The following is a 17,797-nucleotide window of genomic DNA, read 5'->3' as shown; positions in this document are numbered from 1 at the left end:
AGTTTGTACCATTTGACCAACATCTCCCCACTTCCCTTACCCCCCACAGCCCCTGGCAACCATCACTCTTCTGGTTCTGTGAATGCAACTTTTTTAGATTCTACGTATAAGTAAGATCATACAGAACTTGTCTTTCTCTGTCTGATTTATTTCATGCCCTCAAGGTCTATTCATGTTTTCACAAATGGCAGGATTCCCTTCTTTCTCATGGCTGAATAATATTCCATCACACACACACACACACACACACACACATTGTCTTTATCCATTCATCTACTGATAGATTCTTAGGTTATTTCCATATGTTGGCTATTGTGAATAATGCTACAATGAGCATAGGAGTCCAGATATCTCTTTCATATCCTGTTTTCATTTCCTTTGAATCCCAGAAGTGGGATTTCTGGATCATATGGTAGTTCTATTTTTAATTTTTTGAGGAACCTCCATACTGTTTTCCATAGTGGCTGTACCAATTTACATTCCCACCAGCAGTGCACAAGGGTTCCCTCTTCTCCACATCCTCGCCAACACTTGTTATCGCTTGTCTTTTGGTAATAGCCATTCTAACAGATATGAAGTGATATTTTTAAATTATGTTTTTATTTAATTTTTGGATTATAAAATTTAATGACATAAACTATTTCCCCATTGACAGCTACTATTTTTAGTATTTGGTACTCCTAATACTGCAAGGAAGATCGTCAAATACCCAACTTTGTGTATTTGGTAGATATTCCTTAAAGACATGTGACTACGGGTGGCTCATAATACCAGACACCTCCACCATTACTGTACTAGGTTTGCTACTTAGTTTCCAAGTAGCATTTTATAGTTATCCTTGCTGTAATTTATCCTATCAAACTTGTCAAAAAAGTTTTTAGAAATTAAGATGTAGTCTCCTTGTGCCATTTGCTATTTTTATATGCTTGAGAGAAGAGACAGAAAATTTGGTCTGCTTTCCCACGGTGTGACATTTCTGCAAGCTAAAGAGCTGACTTGGTAGCACCCCCCCATTTTTTTTTATTAGTTTCTATACTAATACTTTAAAATAAGTACCAATTATATATTTTAAGAGGCTTAAAATTTGGTTATGAATCTATATATACACATGGGCTAAATGACACACTTAACTGAATCAGATGACAGCTATGCAACTCGACCTTTTAATTGGGTTTTCTCCGCCCCAGCCCAAGCATAATAAAAACCTAACTCTCCCTTCTTCCGAGAACTGAAGAATGAAGCCTTCACTCCTGTGAAAACCAGTGTTTAGACATCCAAGCCGTCTTTCCGCTCAAGAGTTAGTGGTGCAAATTCATGCTCCCCAGTGTGGCAAGAACCAGGCCAGGTTTGCAGTCACGGCTGGAGGTGAGAGGTCAGGAAAGAATCACCCTTCTCAAGCTGTTAGTCTCGTGTCAGCCTTAGTTCAGCAGAAACGCAACGTTCAACTCAAATTAATCCTGAGTTTTTAGTCACAAGTTAGGGATCTTCAGAATCTATCAAGATGTCCTGAAAGTACTAACTTTAAAAAGGTGAGCAGTCCCTGAGGCCATAACTCACCTCCAGATCCCTGCTGAGTACTGCTGTGTATTTAGCACTGCTGTCTATAATCCATTAGGGAGAATGACAAATGTGGCTTGAGCCTGACCTAAGCGACCAGCGAATCAGCACTTAGGACACAATCCCTTAAACACTCTTCAGATCGCTGGTATTCGCCGTTTAAAATCACTGCTCATCTTTCCCTGGTTTAGCACCTTCTCTCCTATCTAACTATATAATACTCAAAAGCATTTTTTTAATTCCTCTTGGCAATGAAGCCTGTGATATAAGGCTTTTCAAAATGGCCTATCCTTCATTCTGCAAAAGGAATATTTTCATTCAGTTGACAGATATTTACCAGGCATCTGTTATGTGTCAGGTACTGTGAAGGGAAGAATGATACAATGACACATAAACTGTAACATCCAACTTTAGGTAACTTCAGATTTAGGAGGGTTACACACATGTAAACAGGCAATTATCCTACGGTGCTCCGAGTGCTATGTTAGGGGTAATTAAAAGATGCAGACTCAGAGAGAAGAATGCTTCCTGGAGACAATAAAAGTATGAGTGATGAAGAATAAAAGTGGTGAGATAGAGAAGAGGGTCCCAAGTAGAAAGAATAGCTCGTGTAGTCTCAGGGGTAAGAAACTGCAGATGCCAGGTGAGGTGATGACATTAATTCAGAGTGGCTGAAACAAACCTATATTCTACAAAGGTGAAGAGAAGGCATATTCCAGAAACTGGTAAGTAGTCCAATATAACCTCTGACCCCAGAACTTGAGAAATGTCACTGCTGTGACCTTAGGGACACCAGTCTGATGGCTCTTCACTTTTCTTTGGATTATGAATCACAGCAATTCTACTATTAGCTGTGGATCTTCTGGCCAGAAAAGTATCCCTGAATACAATCTTTAGAGGGTTTACAATTTCAGAGGGTTCAGAGTCACCAGCAGAGCATATCAAGACCCTGGTTCAAATCTGGTTCAAGCTCATTCAACCTCATTTTTCAGAGAAGGAAACTGTGAAGTCCACGATGACTTACAAAAGCTAGTTATAAAAATTGAGGTACGGGGCAGCCGGACGGCTCAGTTGGTTAGAGCGTGAGCTCTGAACAGCAAGGTTGCTGGCTCGATTCCCCACATGGGCCAGTGAGCTGCGCCCTCCACAACTAGGTTGAAGACAACGAGCTGCCACTGAGCTGCTGGAGGGGCGGCCGGATGGCTCAGGTGGTTAAGAGCACAAGCTCTCAACAACAAGGTTGCTGGTTCAATTACCGCATGGGATGGTGGGCTGAGCCCCCTGCAACTAAAGACTAAAAATGGTGACTGGACTTGGAGCTGAGCTGCGCCCTCCACACCTAGATTGAAGGACAACGACTTGGAGCTGATGGGCCCTGGAGAAACATACTGTTCCCCCAACATTCCCCAATAAAATTAAAAAAAAAAAAGTTGAGGTGAAACCTATGTCTCCCAGTTCTCAGGCAGTGGTCCTTCCCTTCCATCACTGCGCTACTGCTCACTGTACTACAGAAGCGTCCACCTAAACTGTAACGTAGCCTACGCTCGAGCTGTCCCTGACCTTCTCTACTCCTTTGGGCTCAGCCACGCCAGCACCTAGACTAAACACTTCCTGGGGCCTGGGTCATTTGACTAATCGGTATATATTCTGTAGGATGGAGCGAGGCAAGACGACAAAGATGCTTGGTAAAGTCACATGGACATTCGTTTCTTTCTCTCAAGCAAAGCAAACCAGGTCATGCTTACCTGTTCCCTGCCACATCCAGGACATGGAGCTCTGTCGCCTGCGACATCTCGGCAGGTATCCGAGTTAGTCTATTGTCACGCACGCAGAATACAGTGAGGCTGCAGCACCCGCCAATCTGTAATTGGAAAGAAAATACATCTTTTTTCCAAGTTTTTTGGAGAGATTGGGGTGGGACTGGAGTACCCTATTTATCAAATGGCATGAAAAGAATGCATAAAATTATACCACATGATTTTAAGTCTCACTGATGACCAACTACGATTAATTTAAATCGTACAAAACACTGAGTAGTCCAATATGCTCATTAAAATCGCTACAAAACACTAAACACACATGTTCTCAATTAAATCAAGAAAATAAACAATACAGTTTAAAAATTGCATTCTGGAAAGGAATAATTTTCCACTGCCATCTAATGCAACTACATCTTTTAAATATGTTAACCAAGCTACACAGGTCCAGACAAATATATTTGGTAATAAGGCAGTTTCAGAATTCCAGGTTTCAAAAGTTAGGCCAAATCTCTCTCTCTCTCTCTCTCTCTCTCTCTCTCTCTCTCACACACACACACACACACACACACACACGCACATTACATTAAGTTCAGTGTTCTCAGTGTTCCAATTTATAAATAAAAAAGGGGAAGGGACAGATGATACAGTACATTAATTTCTACCAAACATTTTTTAGTAGCTTTCATTCACAACTTAATTTGGTAAATTCATTTTCCTTTGACCAATGGAACAAAAGAAAAACAATCAACATCTCAGCCAAGAGTGAATTTGGTAAACACTTGGTAAACACATACATTAATCTCCTCAGCTATGACCTGCTGGTAAAAGCATATGTTAATACCTACATCCACACCAAATTTGATTATTTCCCTTTTTAAAAACAACAACAACAAGCAATTCAAAGGTAATTGGCCTTTGTGTAAGTCTGCTCTTCAACAAAGAACATAAACACAAAAAAATTCAATGATTCTCGAACAAATCAGTTGTGGTTTCTCCAGTCAGGAAAGCTGCCCCAGGGGGTGAAAACCTAACTGGATCCCAGACACAACATTCTGCAGACGCCATACAGTACCACATTCTTCCTGGCCTGACTAACCCTGATTGCTAGAAAAGGCTCATGAAGGAACCTATTGATGTCTCTCTGACGCATGGAAAAATACTCCAGAGCCTTCTCTACTTGAGGAGGGGCAAAAGGCTTGAATCTTCAATGATGTCTGAACAGGAATCTCATGTCTTCTGCCCTTTTCTACTTATGTATGTGTTTGGTATATGTATATCTTAAAACGCAGACTGCATATTTATGGAATTGCTACATAATTACCTTTATGAACAACCTTATGTCTTCCCTTTGGAGTTCATATGAAGATTTTTGAAATAGTATTTGTAACCACAGTATTTAACCATAATGGATGTAAAAGAAAAATAAACATATGTAAGGAAACATGGACTAACAATGGTCTCTGGTCACCTGGAAAACACCCAGACATATAAAAAGATGTCCCCTTTACTTCTCAGTATTCACATTTCCCATCCCAGGAAAACCGGTTTATGCACTATCCTCTAAGACATAGCTTCTGTTTTTGGTTCAACTGTTTCTTGTAGAAGTAAATGCCCTTCTTCCTTTTGTCTTTCTAAATCTTACCAATCATCCAACCTTAGCTAAACGTCCTGGACGCCATAAAGCCTTTCCAGACCCCATGATCCATCCTGATACATTGCTCTCTGCACTTCTTTACTAATTATGGTCTCTACAAATCTTCTGACAGATCTTTGACTGAGCCACTGTTTAATTTGTACATTTACATACAATCAGGGTACTTGGCAAGTACAGTACCCATCCTGTCTACTCACCTGTAGGCTATCTACCGACCAACATTTCTCACTTAGGTATGTTTATACACTTATATTTATGTACTTACTGCTAAAAGATTGCTACTTCAAGTTATTACCTGCATCTATGTGTAGCAAAGGAGACCACAAAACTGTTCTTTTTCTCCCAGTAAGAATCACTAGAGTGGCCTCTCTTAGGTTCTATAAAGATGTGAGACAGGCTCTTTTGTGGGAAAAGGCAGTCATGCTGCCTTTGGCGAGGACAATCATCAGTTTTAGTCAGATGCCCGGGAATATCACTGAAGGAAAGAAATCAAAATCCTGGACCTTCTGAAGATCAACTTGATTCGATTCTCTCTAATACATTTAAATGATCCCAACAAAGACCAACTCAGGACAAGGAATACCCAGTCTCATGGAGGCGATGCCCCCCCACCCCATGTGGCGGGGTGTCTACACTGGGGTCTGGGTTCCGTGGTGCCTGCGAGCCATGCGGGAGGCCTTCCACATCAGCACACGGCTGAGCGTGCCCCCCCAGCCCCCAACCCCGCCATCCCTCTCCGGGAGGCAAAGCAGATCACATCAGTTATTCACATACGTGACCCTCCTGATGGGACAAGAGGCCCCTGGAAGGTGTCGACAGCCAAGACTGAATCGTGATTTGGGGCACTGCGCCATGAAGCTGCCCGCTGCCCCAGCCACCTGGAGGATATCTGTTTTGGGGGCCCTACTGCTGCCACACCGTGTGAACACTTTCAATCCGTATCATGTGCATGCACTATATAGTCACAAGAGCCAATTAATGAAGGAATTGCACTACATCAGAGAGGGCTCGAGAAGTTGCAGGAGCAATAAAAGTTCTGGACAAGTGAACATCCTTGAAGTCTTTTGGGAGAAGTAAGGTGAACTCCCAATGGAGTGTGTGACTTGTCTACTGTGTTCACAGTCTCCTTGATATACATTTTGTCTTTTTTTCCTTTCCCACTCCAATCTCACACCCATGTGCAAGGTCAAGGGGTGGGGAGCAATGGTACTGGAGAGCCACTGAGGCGTCTGGGCTGTCACAGCAGGCAGAGCAACCTCCTGCTCGCTGTTGTCTATGGGTTTTGGAAAACACTGAGCGTGTGTTGCTGCAGCACTAGGCACGCCTTCGTCACCTGTCAGGGGCACACGCTGTCCCAGGCCGACATTCACACAAACAGAGCCTGCTTTCCACATCAGCCAGGAAGGGATGAACCGAAACTTCGGCTTTTAGAAAAGATTCTTAAGCATTCAAAAACGTAACTCAAAAGATACAGTTCTTCATAGACGTCGGAGAGGAAGGGGGTGCGATGGAGGGAGCGCCCGCTTTTGAGATCACACAGACGGGGGAGAATGCAGGCTCGGTCATACGGTTTGTGGGTTTATTTCATGTATTACTTTACCCCAAAGTGACAATAAATATTAAATTCAATGAAACCACAGATATAATTTAGCATCTATCACAGAACCTGTCAGCTGCTGCTGCCACGTAGATGTGGCCGTTATTGTTTTCATTTTATCGAAATGAAAAGTTCCGTCAGCACTCGGTGCCTCCTACGCTGATCCTGGCGCTCCTCCCCGAACCCCACCGAACTTCTTAAAAAACTGTCTCCCTGACCATGTATCACGGTGACATTTTGTGTTTATACCAGTGAAGAACTGACATGAGTTGAGTATTGTATTATGTGTATCATTCATGTGGATTTTTGCTTTCTCTTTTGGGTTCAGGAAGCAGAGTTTCCAGGTTGTTTAGTGGCCATCAGGATAAAATGTCTCTATCAGTCAGAAATTCCCGAAAGCAGAGTCACTGTTTAAATACTTAGGACCAGTAAGGTAGGAAGCTGTGATATTTTTAACCCTCTCTAAAAGTACATAATAGCACCTTCCCAGAACACAAGGGATTGGACTTGGAGCCTCTGAGAATTCCAGAATATAAGTGCATAACCTTGTTGAGCTGTCTTGTGTCTCTTAAGATGAGACTGTCCTTGCCCGTTTGGCACTGATCTATCTAATCCAGGGGTGTCAAAACTGCCGCCGGGCGGGCCAACTGAGGTCTGCAATCCATTGTTAATTGGCCCACAGCAAATTCCAAAAATATATTTAGTTTACTTAAATAAACCAGGTGAGGCAATACATACTTCGCCTGCGTGAGTGGCCCAGCTGTTTGTGTATTTTATGGCATACGGCCCTTGGTGAAAAATGTTGAAAAAAGTTTGGACACCCCTGATCTAATCCATCTCAAGGAGATGGGACCTGTAGACCATTAAGAAAACGTTTACCAAGGTCAACTTCCGCTAAGTATTAATTGCCTGCAGGTTACATTACCCTCGAAGAGATAATCAGACAGATTCAGTGACTCAAAGAGAAATCCTACCTTTCTTTGCCTATATTCCTCTTTGTGAATTCCTGTCCTAAGTATAAAGGCTCTTGGATTTGCTTTCAGTATCTTCCTTTCGATACTGTAATAGAACTGAACACACGTCGTTGACAAAAAGCAAAATGTACGATAAGCAAAATCTGGTCAAAATACAATTTGAACAGAAATAATATGATGTATAATTTTATAAATTTATTTTTTTATTTTTTTAAGGAGAGCGCAGCTCACAGTGGCCCATGTGGGAATCGAACCAGCAACCTTGGTGCTACCAGCACCACTCTCTAACCAACTGAGCTAATGGGCCACCCTCTATGATGTGTAATTTTAGAAACCAAAGACTATTTTTTGCCTTTTCCAGCATCATCTGTGGCATATTATTCAAATGTTCCCTACTTCACAAATATTTTGGAAATCATGTGGCTTTGGGACGCCCTGAATTGTTGGGCCACTGACTGACATCAAAATATCCAATAATAGCTACGGCATTCTTCTTTTCTAACTGTACAAAAGTAACTTATGTTGACTGGAAAATAAAAACCATTTATACACACACACACACACACACACACACACACACACACACTAAAGAACAATGAGAAAATAACTCAAGCCAAATCTTCTACCACCAAGGAACATCAGTATTTAACATTTTGAGGTACAATCGTTCAGGATTCTCACCACGCACCTGTGATGATACATACACGCTTCGACAAAATTAGGGCCCACACTCTGATTTTTAGCACCTGTGCTTACATATGACAGCAAGCACGTTTTCCCACATCATTATATTTCTAAAAGGATTGTTATTGGCCATAGAATTATTTTGTTCTACAGAGTATCACAGATTACTGAACAAATTACCCATATTAGACACTGTTAGTTCTGCCATTTCTTGCTGTGTGATCTTAGACAAGTTACTTAACCCCTCTGCCTTAGTTCCACAATCTGTTAGATGTTGATAATGATTTGCCTACATCTCACAGAACTGTGGTGGAAATTAGGTGAGAATAGGCATGAAAGTGAACAGTGCCTGGCACGTGCTAGCAGCCCCTGTACTGCTTGGCACGTTGCCTGGAACTTGTTAGCTGGTCCTATATCTGCTGTGAGAAATATTCCTGTACATCCTTCTTAGTGGGTGTCCGTAATTGTTTTCTTAGGATAAAAGTCCTAGAAGTGGAACTGCAGAATCAAAGGGCATGCACATTTTTCAAATTTTTAATAATATCATCTTCTCTACCCCAGAAGCCATAATAATTTATACTTCCATGCTAATCTGCACTTCCTTGCACCCTTGCCAAAATTTAGTACCATTATTATTTTTTTTTAATCTTGAAAATTTGATAGATCAAAATGCTTTCGTTAACATTTCTATGAATACTGATGGGGCTAAAATTTTTTCATACTTATAGCCATTTCTATTTTTCTTCTGTGAATCACTTACTGGTTCTTGTAGGGGGTTCTTTGCTTTTACTTTTGTCTACTTTTCTATAGTAGGAACAATCTTTTTCTCAATGATGTGAAAGTATTTCAAACAGAGTAAGGAGAGACTCCCTTCATTTGTAATATTGCAAATGTCCCCATGCCCTCAGGCTGTCTTCACCTTCTTAAAGATCAAAAATCTAATTTCCATATAGACAAATCCATCAACTGTTTCTTTTATGACTTATTTCCTCTTCTATGCCCTAGGAATGCCTTCTCCATCTTGAAATCCAACAGCCAGCTATATTTTGTTCTCGTATATTTAGGTTTTAACTTATATTATCTCTTTTATTTATCAATAATTCATTCATAATGTGATAGAAACTCACACTAAAATAATTTTAAATTGTTAATAATAAGAAGGTAAAAAGCTATCCACAAAATGAATATTCAACCACCGCAGACATTTCTGAATATCACAAAAATATTTACAGGTCATTAATGTTTACAGATTGCCTGATTAAAAAAAGCCTTGATAAACGGTCTGCAAAACCTATCTTGTCTCATTTGAGTGGAGAGTTGTGATGTAGTTAGGGTCCCTTTCATTTTGACTTAATGGAGACAAAAAACTGGAGTCTAAACTTGGAAATATGCTCAGTTTCTTCCAGCCAGAAACCTGTTAGGGTCCAGATTGTTTAAACCTAACTTTTGTCCGGAGAACATTATGAAGTCACTGGCTGTCTTTCCTCGTACCCACGATCATATATATAATAGCTCCCTGTCTATCCACAAGTCACACTACAACACAGTTTCTTCTCCTTAATTCTTCCCTCCACAAAAAATATGAGATTTTTAGGGAGCCTCCTTTTCCCACAAGCATACATACTTAAGCAACAGGACGAGAAATAAAAGATACAAGTGAGTTGTTTGAAAAATCAGAAGCATGCCACATGTAGCAAATAAAGCAAATCTAGCCTTTCCGTTAGAGACAGAATCGTGCCAACAAACTAGAATTTAGAAAAGACAGATGAGCTGCCAAGTTATGCCTTTCAGAGTTTCTGAAACTTAAAATGTAATTCACAGAAAAGCATTCTTTTGACAGAGAATAATCTGAACAAATCTGACAAACACGTAACAAAATAAGGTTCCAGGCCATGCAGTCATTTAAAAGACAAACAAACTGAGTTTAGAGGAAAATGTCCAATATTTTACAATGAAGCACACACAAAGCAGTCAGCCGGTTTGAATCTTCATGCATTTACGAAGCAAATGGAAGTTAGAGATGCAACTGTGGTCTGAACAATACTTACAAGATAACAAGTTTACCTGACTTTGCTAAATTTCCAAGCAGCTAACAATTAAGAAAACAAGAGACATTCGTTGATTTGCAAATGTTTACTACTAATAACACCACAAAACACACAGAATCTATTATCGTGACCTACAGAGTACAAACATTTTCCCCTCAACAACTTGGGGGAAAAAATGTAAATAAATGCTGCTATAGACTAAGAAGCTGTGCTATAAAACTGACACTATACAGTACTCTCAAATTAAAAACAAAAACAAAGACAAAAGATAGGAAGAACTACACAGCACACCAGACCAATGGCAATTGATACAACTATGGATTTTGGGCATATAAATTGAATTGGTCAGCACTTCTGTTTAGCTATGTCATGCATGCAACTTAACTGTTCAAGAGAAAATAATAAAGTTTTGAAAGAAAAGACTCCAATCAGGAAAGTGCAGGATTTGATCAAATGGTATCAAGCTTGGAGGCTGAGCAAGTACACACACATATGGTCCCTGGGCATAAGCCTCCCCTACACACACACACACACACACACACACAGTCCCTGGGCTTAAGCCTCCCCTACACACACACACACACACACACACACACACACACACACACAGGGCCCTACCATGCCCACTGCACAGAGGATCCATGGTATGACAGTGCTGCCCAAACCAACATGACGCAATTCGAGGTCAGGAGGCCCTCAGTGGCTTGGCAGCTCCGCCCTGATGGTCAGAGGCAAGCACTCAACCATTTCTGCTGGGTTACCAAGCTGTGACCCGCAACAGAATTGGGGACATGTGCTCAGTGCATTTCCTAGTCTGGAAGTTGAGTGTGTGTGAGCAGGAGGGAAGGTGTGCTAGAAAAGATCCAGGTCCTTAAAAGCCTAAACAGTGTCTGCTTTATCAGGGACAGGCACAGACTTTATTCCTTTACCAAACTCTCGATGCCAGAAAACCAATCAGAAATTCTCAGAAAATGGACAAAACGTGACAACTGAAATGCTTTGAAGCTGGAAATGTTTTCACAATACTTTCACTTGTCAAATCACGAAAAGCTGTTTCTAATAATTTATGCAGACACACAGCACACACTAGGTATACCCCTCATGAAAGATACATGGAGAACAAGTTTCATTCTCTTAGCGTGAAACAGGACTGATGCTAAAATGATGGTGATAGTTTTACGAAAATAAAATTCTAATGTCCCTGTCTAGAATGTGTTCCTTTGAAAGAATCAAAAGAGGGAGAGAAAAGTTGGGAGTGGGTGGTGAAACTGGGGACTACCATTACACTTAAAAGGGTTCTCTTCGGCATTTACCTTGAAAATAGTCCTAAAATGTATTAATTTTCTAAAATGTCCAAATTAAAAGATAATTTGACCTTTCTTTACCAAATCAAGGTCCTGCTGTACTTCAAGGTCACACAGATGAAAATGTCGGGCGGAATCTGTATCAGCTGAGTGGCCAAGCTGTTACTGGCCAATGCCAAGGGCAGTGAGATGGCTATTGGGAGATACATCTTTGCAGCCCAGTCCCACCCACGCCCAGCTCCTGTGTGAGTCCTGGCAAGGAAAGCTTCTCACTGGCCTCAGTTTCCTCATATGCGAAATGCGGAAATCCTCGCGACCTCCAAAGCTGTTGTGAGGATTCAACGAGGTAACATACGTGAAAACACCCTAGTACAGGACAAGGCATTGAGCAAGAAAGTGATGAACCTTTACTCCTTCTCGGTACCTGTGGTTATGTGTCCAGTCGATTACCCATCCGCATGTGCTATTCAACAAGAGTAAAACTAATGTTCAGAATACTGTTTAGCTCTGTGTTTTGTTTTATCCCTTAGAGACTGGAGCCAAAATGTTTTGATTAGCAGGATCTCTTAGTTGTGTCCCAGTTAAGCTGAGAGGTACACTTTCTGTTGGAACAGTTTTATTTCAGTGCCAGTGTTCAGATTAAGGATGCATCAGAACATGGTCACACAGTAAGAAATACCTCCCACTTCTACTCAGGAGGCCTGGCCATCTTACCCGGGGAGCAGACAGGGGCAGGGAGACCAGAGAACCAAGATCAGGAACGGAAAGAAGAAACTGGGCCAAGTTCGGACACCCTGAGAAGTACCCTAGGAAAACAAGAACCCCTCACGTTCTGGCTGTTTGGATGGCAGCTTTGAAATTATTCCAAGACAGATGGTGGAACGGGTGAAAACAGAGAAATTCGAAGGAAACAGCACCTGGCTAGGGATCAGACCACACAATACCATACTTTTTAATGTGATGCCCTGACAAAGGGGAGCGGACTCACCGACACTGGATGAAGGGAAAAAAGTGGCTTAAACTTAGTTTTAGGCTAGACTGCTAATAAAAAACTCAAGCTCAATACTACCCATCTCCAATCCAGGTCTCCTAGTTCCAAACAGCTTCATTATAAACAGCACCCTAGCTGCCTCCTGGTTTGATCTGCTGGGGGCGTCCTTCTCATTCTCTGCATTTTCACTTCCCTGCCAGAAGGCAAATGTCTCTAAGCCAGGCAGCTACTCTCCACCATGGGCTATGACTATCTTCTCTCCCACTTGAAGCACGGACACATAAAAACTGGATCTGGCTGTAGCTTCCCTCTGCCCTCCTCCATGTGAGTGCGTTTGTGAAGACTTCATTCACTCTCCCGGATGTGAGCGCTGCCCAGGCAGTCTCTGCCCAGGAACAGGGTTGCATCAAGATCTATTTTATAATTTCAATGGCTTATGAGGCAGTTTAACTTCACATTAAACTCAGTCAAACCCCCAGTCTTCCACTTTCTCTGCCAAACTCCCAAATCACCCATTTCTGTCAATGGTGTCACCATTTTCTGTAGGTCAAGGCCGAAACATCAATCTGTCTCTTAAAAGAAAGAGACCCACCTACTCTCTTTAATGTTACTGATGATTATTCTTTGATATAATTCCTCCAACCAGCTCTACCGTCACGGATGAGAGTTCATACCTTTAAAAAGCACCACATAAGCCTTTTAAAAGTATTTGACAGTTTTGATACCTTGTGTATTATTAATTCTTTACGATTATTATTTTATTATTTTTTAAAAGCACATACCTCTTTTGGTAAAGACATTAATTTATTTCTGTCTGCATTCAAGTTGCTCAATTTCTTAAGCTTTCCAATGCTCTTAGGTAAGGTCTGTTAAAATAACATTTTTATTATTAACACATATTTTTAACATGGCTCACAGTAAAAACAGATCTTTTCAAAGACTTAAAGAACAATCTCACCGAGTAACGGAAGTAATAGTTCTTCTTGAATATCACGTATTTGTAAAGCTCATTTGGGGAATGTGGAATTGAATATTTTGCATTTTTCTTGGGAACAGAGAAACACCTCATAAAGAGGTAATGAAGGCTCTTCAATACCAGAAAGTGAGAATTTAAAGACCCTTATCCCTTCCCGGCCTGCACCTGCGAGAAACCACACTGAGATGGCAGCCGTAGATGACGGTGGAAGCCAGAGTGCTGGGCAGGGCATCAGAGCTGTGATGGCGGAGGCTGGTGCGGGGAGCCCAGGACCAAACCAGAACCAGGCCTGGGCACACATGGGGGGGTCTTCAACACTCTCATGGAATTCGAGGGTGAGTGTTATTTTTTAAATTGTTATGATTGCTGTTTTTAAGCCTAAAACCACAAAGCAGGGCGGATCGTGTGGAGTTGGCCTGCACTGACAGAGGAGAGCGGCTGCGGGCTCCTTCACCAACTCTGCATCTTTGTTCAGCGCTTGCTGTCTTCCTCTGCTCTTTTCGCCTGAAGAGCATTACTTACTCTTTTTATAAAGAAAGGAGAAAAGGAAAGAAAGAGGAACAAGGAGAAGTAAAAGTAGGGTAAAAAAATCAAATGACAAAACGAAGATAGCAAAAAGAAAAGAGAAAGGTAGGAAAGTAAACTGAAGAAAAAATAGTGGCAACCAGGAGAGAAAGGAGAAGAGGAAGGGACAACTTAAGGACTGATGAGAGCAGAGGTGGCAGCAGGAAGTGAGAAGGCGGCTAAGGGTTGCTGTCCCCGGGCTGACCCACCATGCCAAGGACGCTGCCCTCAGTAGGACGGGCAGCCTGGACCCTGCTGGGTGCCTGCAGTCACCTCCACCCCAATTTCTAGGATGGGCTGAGATCATAGATCAAAGCCCAGCAGATATCACGCTCTGGCTTCTCCCGAAAGACGTTCCTCCCCCCAGTCCCACCAAGGCTTTCCCTGACCAACCACCATCTCTTCCTTTTCTCTCCCACGCTTCCCATTTGCTCAAGGAACCCAGAGAGAACAGCGTTTCCGCGGGCGGTCGTTGGACACCATGGCAGAAGTATCCGCATACCCACCGACACTGGCTTTTCCCTACACCTCACTGGGGAGCCCGTGACGCGTCCGTGATGTGTCGGTTCCTTCCCTGTCACGTCAGTACCGTGCGTGGCGTACACGTTCCAACAGGGGAACTTCTACTACACCACTGTCTTCACTTAAGCAGGTTAAAAAAATGACCATCTTTATGCCATGTATGTGCTTCGTGCATCCCTTTTTCAGGTGTAGCATAAGGAAATTTCCATTTAGTCCACTCAAATTACAAATAAGTAGAACCGACCCTAATAGGTCTTTATAATATAGAAACCACACTATAAATAGCCATTGGAATGTCAGCCACACTCACCAGGAGCCGGTTTTCTGTAAGAACTAATTCAGTGAGGCTTTCACAGTCCCCGACTGTTTCAGGCAACTGTGTTAGTCTGTTCTGATCCACCTTCAAGATTGACAGTTTCTTTAATTTTCCTGTAAAAGCATTATTTAAACTCATTAGTTATAACTGTTTTCCTAATCATCACTTGCTATTTCCTGTCTTTTTTGTTTTAAATAGTTATTCATTTTCCCCTCACCCAGCTTTTCATATTATGAAACTATCATTCTCATTTAGATCAAGTTGAGAGTTAAAATAATTTGTTCAGAGCATCAAAAACAGTCAGCAATTAGAAGCAAATTGTTTTAAAAGCCACTACCTAAAAATATCGTATCCGAGCCAGAAATTTTAAAGAAAAACAAACAGCTGCCTCTTAATGGATCTTTAAAAACACGAGATGGTTCGAGACCCGAGGAGAGAGGCTTTCATGTTACTCCAAGAATCATCCTTACTAAAACCAAAAAACAATGAAGTGCAGTTTATTCTATAACCTATAAATGAAATGACTTAGTGAAGTATCTCTATATGCAGCATAAGACGGTCATCTGAGACGCCACATTAAGGACTAAGGCTATTTCACTCCGGACAGGAAGGCTGGACTTACTGGCGATGCTCTCCGGCCAGGGGAAAAAAGAATGGGTTTACTGTAGCCTCCTGAGAGTCCCCAGGGAACGAAGGGAATCCTAAATCATTCAGATCCTCATTTTCAACTACAGCGCAGGAGACTGAGGCCAGAGAGCAGATGTCCTTTGGTATCTACTAAGAATGGCTGGCAGGTAGCACCACTTTCCCCAGTAATATCAGAAAGCAGCCTCTACCTTAAAAGAGACATAAAGCTGGAGAAAGGGAAATGTTGAAAGGATTAATTTGCCTTCTGTGGCCCCACAGGGCAAAGGAGAAGAGCACACCGCTGATAAGCTCTTTATTTAGCATAATGAATACCCTACCAACACTGTTGCCAGAGGGCTTCCACCGTCCTCACCGGCAGGAGCCGCGTTCTCTGCACCTTGCTGAACGGCACACCTGACACATCCTCCCCAGCAGAGAGGTCTCCTTAACAATGGTACTGGCAAGTGGTCTCGCAGCCTCCCCTGGAATACTTCTAGTGACAGGACACTCATCTCTTTACTACGCAGCCCAGACTGATTTGTAACAAACATTTCTTTTAAAGCTCTTTCTTTAATCAAATTGAGATTTAAAATCCTTTCATTTCACCCATTTAAACTGGAAGATGTAATACAGTGTTTCCCCGAAAATAAGACCTAGCTGGACCATCAGCTCTAATACATCTTTTGGAGCAAAAAGTAATGTAAGACCCGGTCTTATATAACATAATATAAATGTAATATAATATACTGTAATATAATATTAATATAATAATACTTGGTCTTATTTTAATATAAGACCAGGTCTTATATAACATAATACAATACAATATAATGTAAGACCAGGTCTTATATTGAGTTTTGCTCCAAAATACGCATTAGAGCTGATGGTCTGGCTAGGCCTTATTTTCGGGGAAACACGGTAACTCTGCTTCTCCTTCTCCCGGGACAGCCTTTCAAATGCTTGAAGTCAGCCATCTCGTGCCTCATACTTCTTCCTATTCCATGCAACAAAACATCCCCAGTTCCTACAATTGCTTTCAGATGCCATATATGATTCTCCACCTACAGTCAAACTCCCCATCAACTTTCCCACCCGCCTTAACCAAAAGGCAATGCCTATACGCCTGCTGAGCTGCTACGATCAGTTACCACTTTCATCTTGACCAAATACCAGAAAGGAAGTGGTCCTCTGTCATAGAGCTTCTCCAACTACTGAAAATCTTTGCAAAACTTCCTTTGATATTTTGAACAGAAGTTAAATGAAGGTCAAAGACAGCAATCTTATGACAACCATACAGTTACATATAGTTTCTTACGACTTCCAAGCAGCTTTGCTCTGGTGGAGCTGCTAGTCCATATCTGCTGCTACTTTCCCTGTTTCCATTTATTTTCTCAAACTGAACTGAATTCCTTTATGGTAAAGGAAATGCCTGGACTAATTTTAAAACAAGCAAACAATCAGAAATAGGACGGAATGGTTAACATAAAAGATTATTCTCAATGTACCGGAAAAGGCTCAACTCCGGCATACCATTCTCTCTTCAACAGCCTTTCCCTAAGTCATGCAATTAGGTCAAAGTTACTTTCTCATAAACTACGTAAGATGCTCCATTAGAAATTTCTTAGCGATCGCTCATATGCTTGAAACACATTCTGTTAGCTGAGCTAATCCCTCCCAAAATCATAAGATGCGAATGAAGTAGATATAAATCAACACTTACAAGTAATAATATCTATAATTGCTGCCAAACCAGTGCAACAGAAATACTTGCATATAGAGAAGCTTAAATTGTATTGAATATTCTTTGCTTTCCTTCCTTCTTAAAAAAAAAAAACAACAAGGAGACTACTGGAGCCACCTCCTCAGCACCTGACAGTGGTGGCCAAAGGATCAGTGTGTCCTCCAAACACTGGGGACAAAAGCCAGCACCTTTAGTAGTTAGTTGTTTTCAGTACTTACCAATGCCATCAGGAATTGTTTCTAATAAATTCTGGGAAATGACTAAATCCGTTAATGAAGTCAGGCCACTGATTTCTTCAGGAAGTCTTTCCAACCTGTTTTCAGAGACATCTAAGCACAGCAGGTTCTTCAGATTTCCTATTTCCTACATTAATGACATAGAAAAAGAAACTCATGCTTAAACCTGCCATAGTACAGAGGAATTTGTCACAGTGATATTTCACAATCAAATCCCAAAGCAGTCCTAAGGATGTTTCCTCAGCT

At 41.5% G+C, this 17,797-nt stretch overlaps 1 protein-coding gene across 1 annotated transcript in view; it reads right to left on the bottom strand.

The window, feature by feature from the left end:
• Positions 1-17,797, bottom strand: part of LRRC1 (leucine rich repeat containing 1) — a 113,995-nt gene that overhangs the window by 8,724 nt on the left and 87,474 nt on the right. The window contains exons 8-11 of the mRNA XM_019734770.2: positions 17,534-17,678; positions 14,942-15,060; positions 13,352-13,435; positions 3,303-3,418 (exon numbers count right to left, since the gene is read on the bottom strand). Of these exons, the coding sequence (XP_019590329.1) occupies positions 3,303-3,418; positions 13,352-13,435; positions 14,942-15,060; positions 17,534-17,678 (464 nt within the window). The remainder of the gene's footprint in view (positions 1-3,302; positions 3,419-13,351; positions 13,436-14,941; positions 15,061-17,533; positions 17,679-17,797) is intronic.

The sequence above is a fragment of the Rhinolophus sinicus genome, linkage group LG05, assembly GCF_036562045.2.
Source record: "Rhinolophus sinicus isolate RSC01 linkage group LG05, ASM3656204v1, whole genome shotgun sequence".
Lineage (NCBI taxonomy): Eukaryota > Metazoa > Chordata > Mammalia > Chiroptera > Rhinolophidae > Rhinolophus > Rhinolophus sinicus.
The sequence above is the reverse complement of the archived record's forward strand: the minus strand, read 5'-3'. Positions and strand labels throughout refer to the sequence as shown.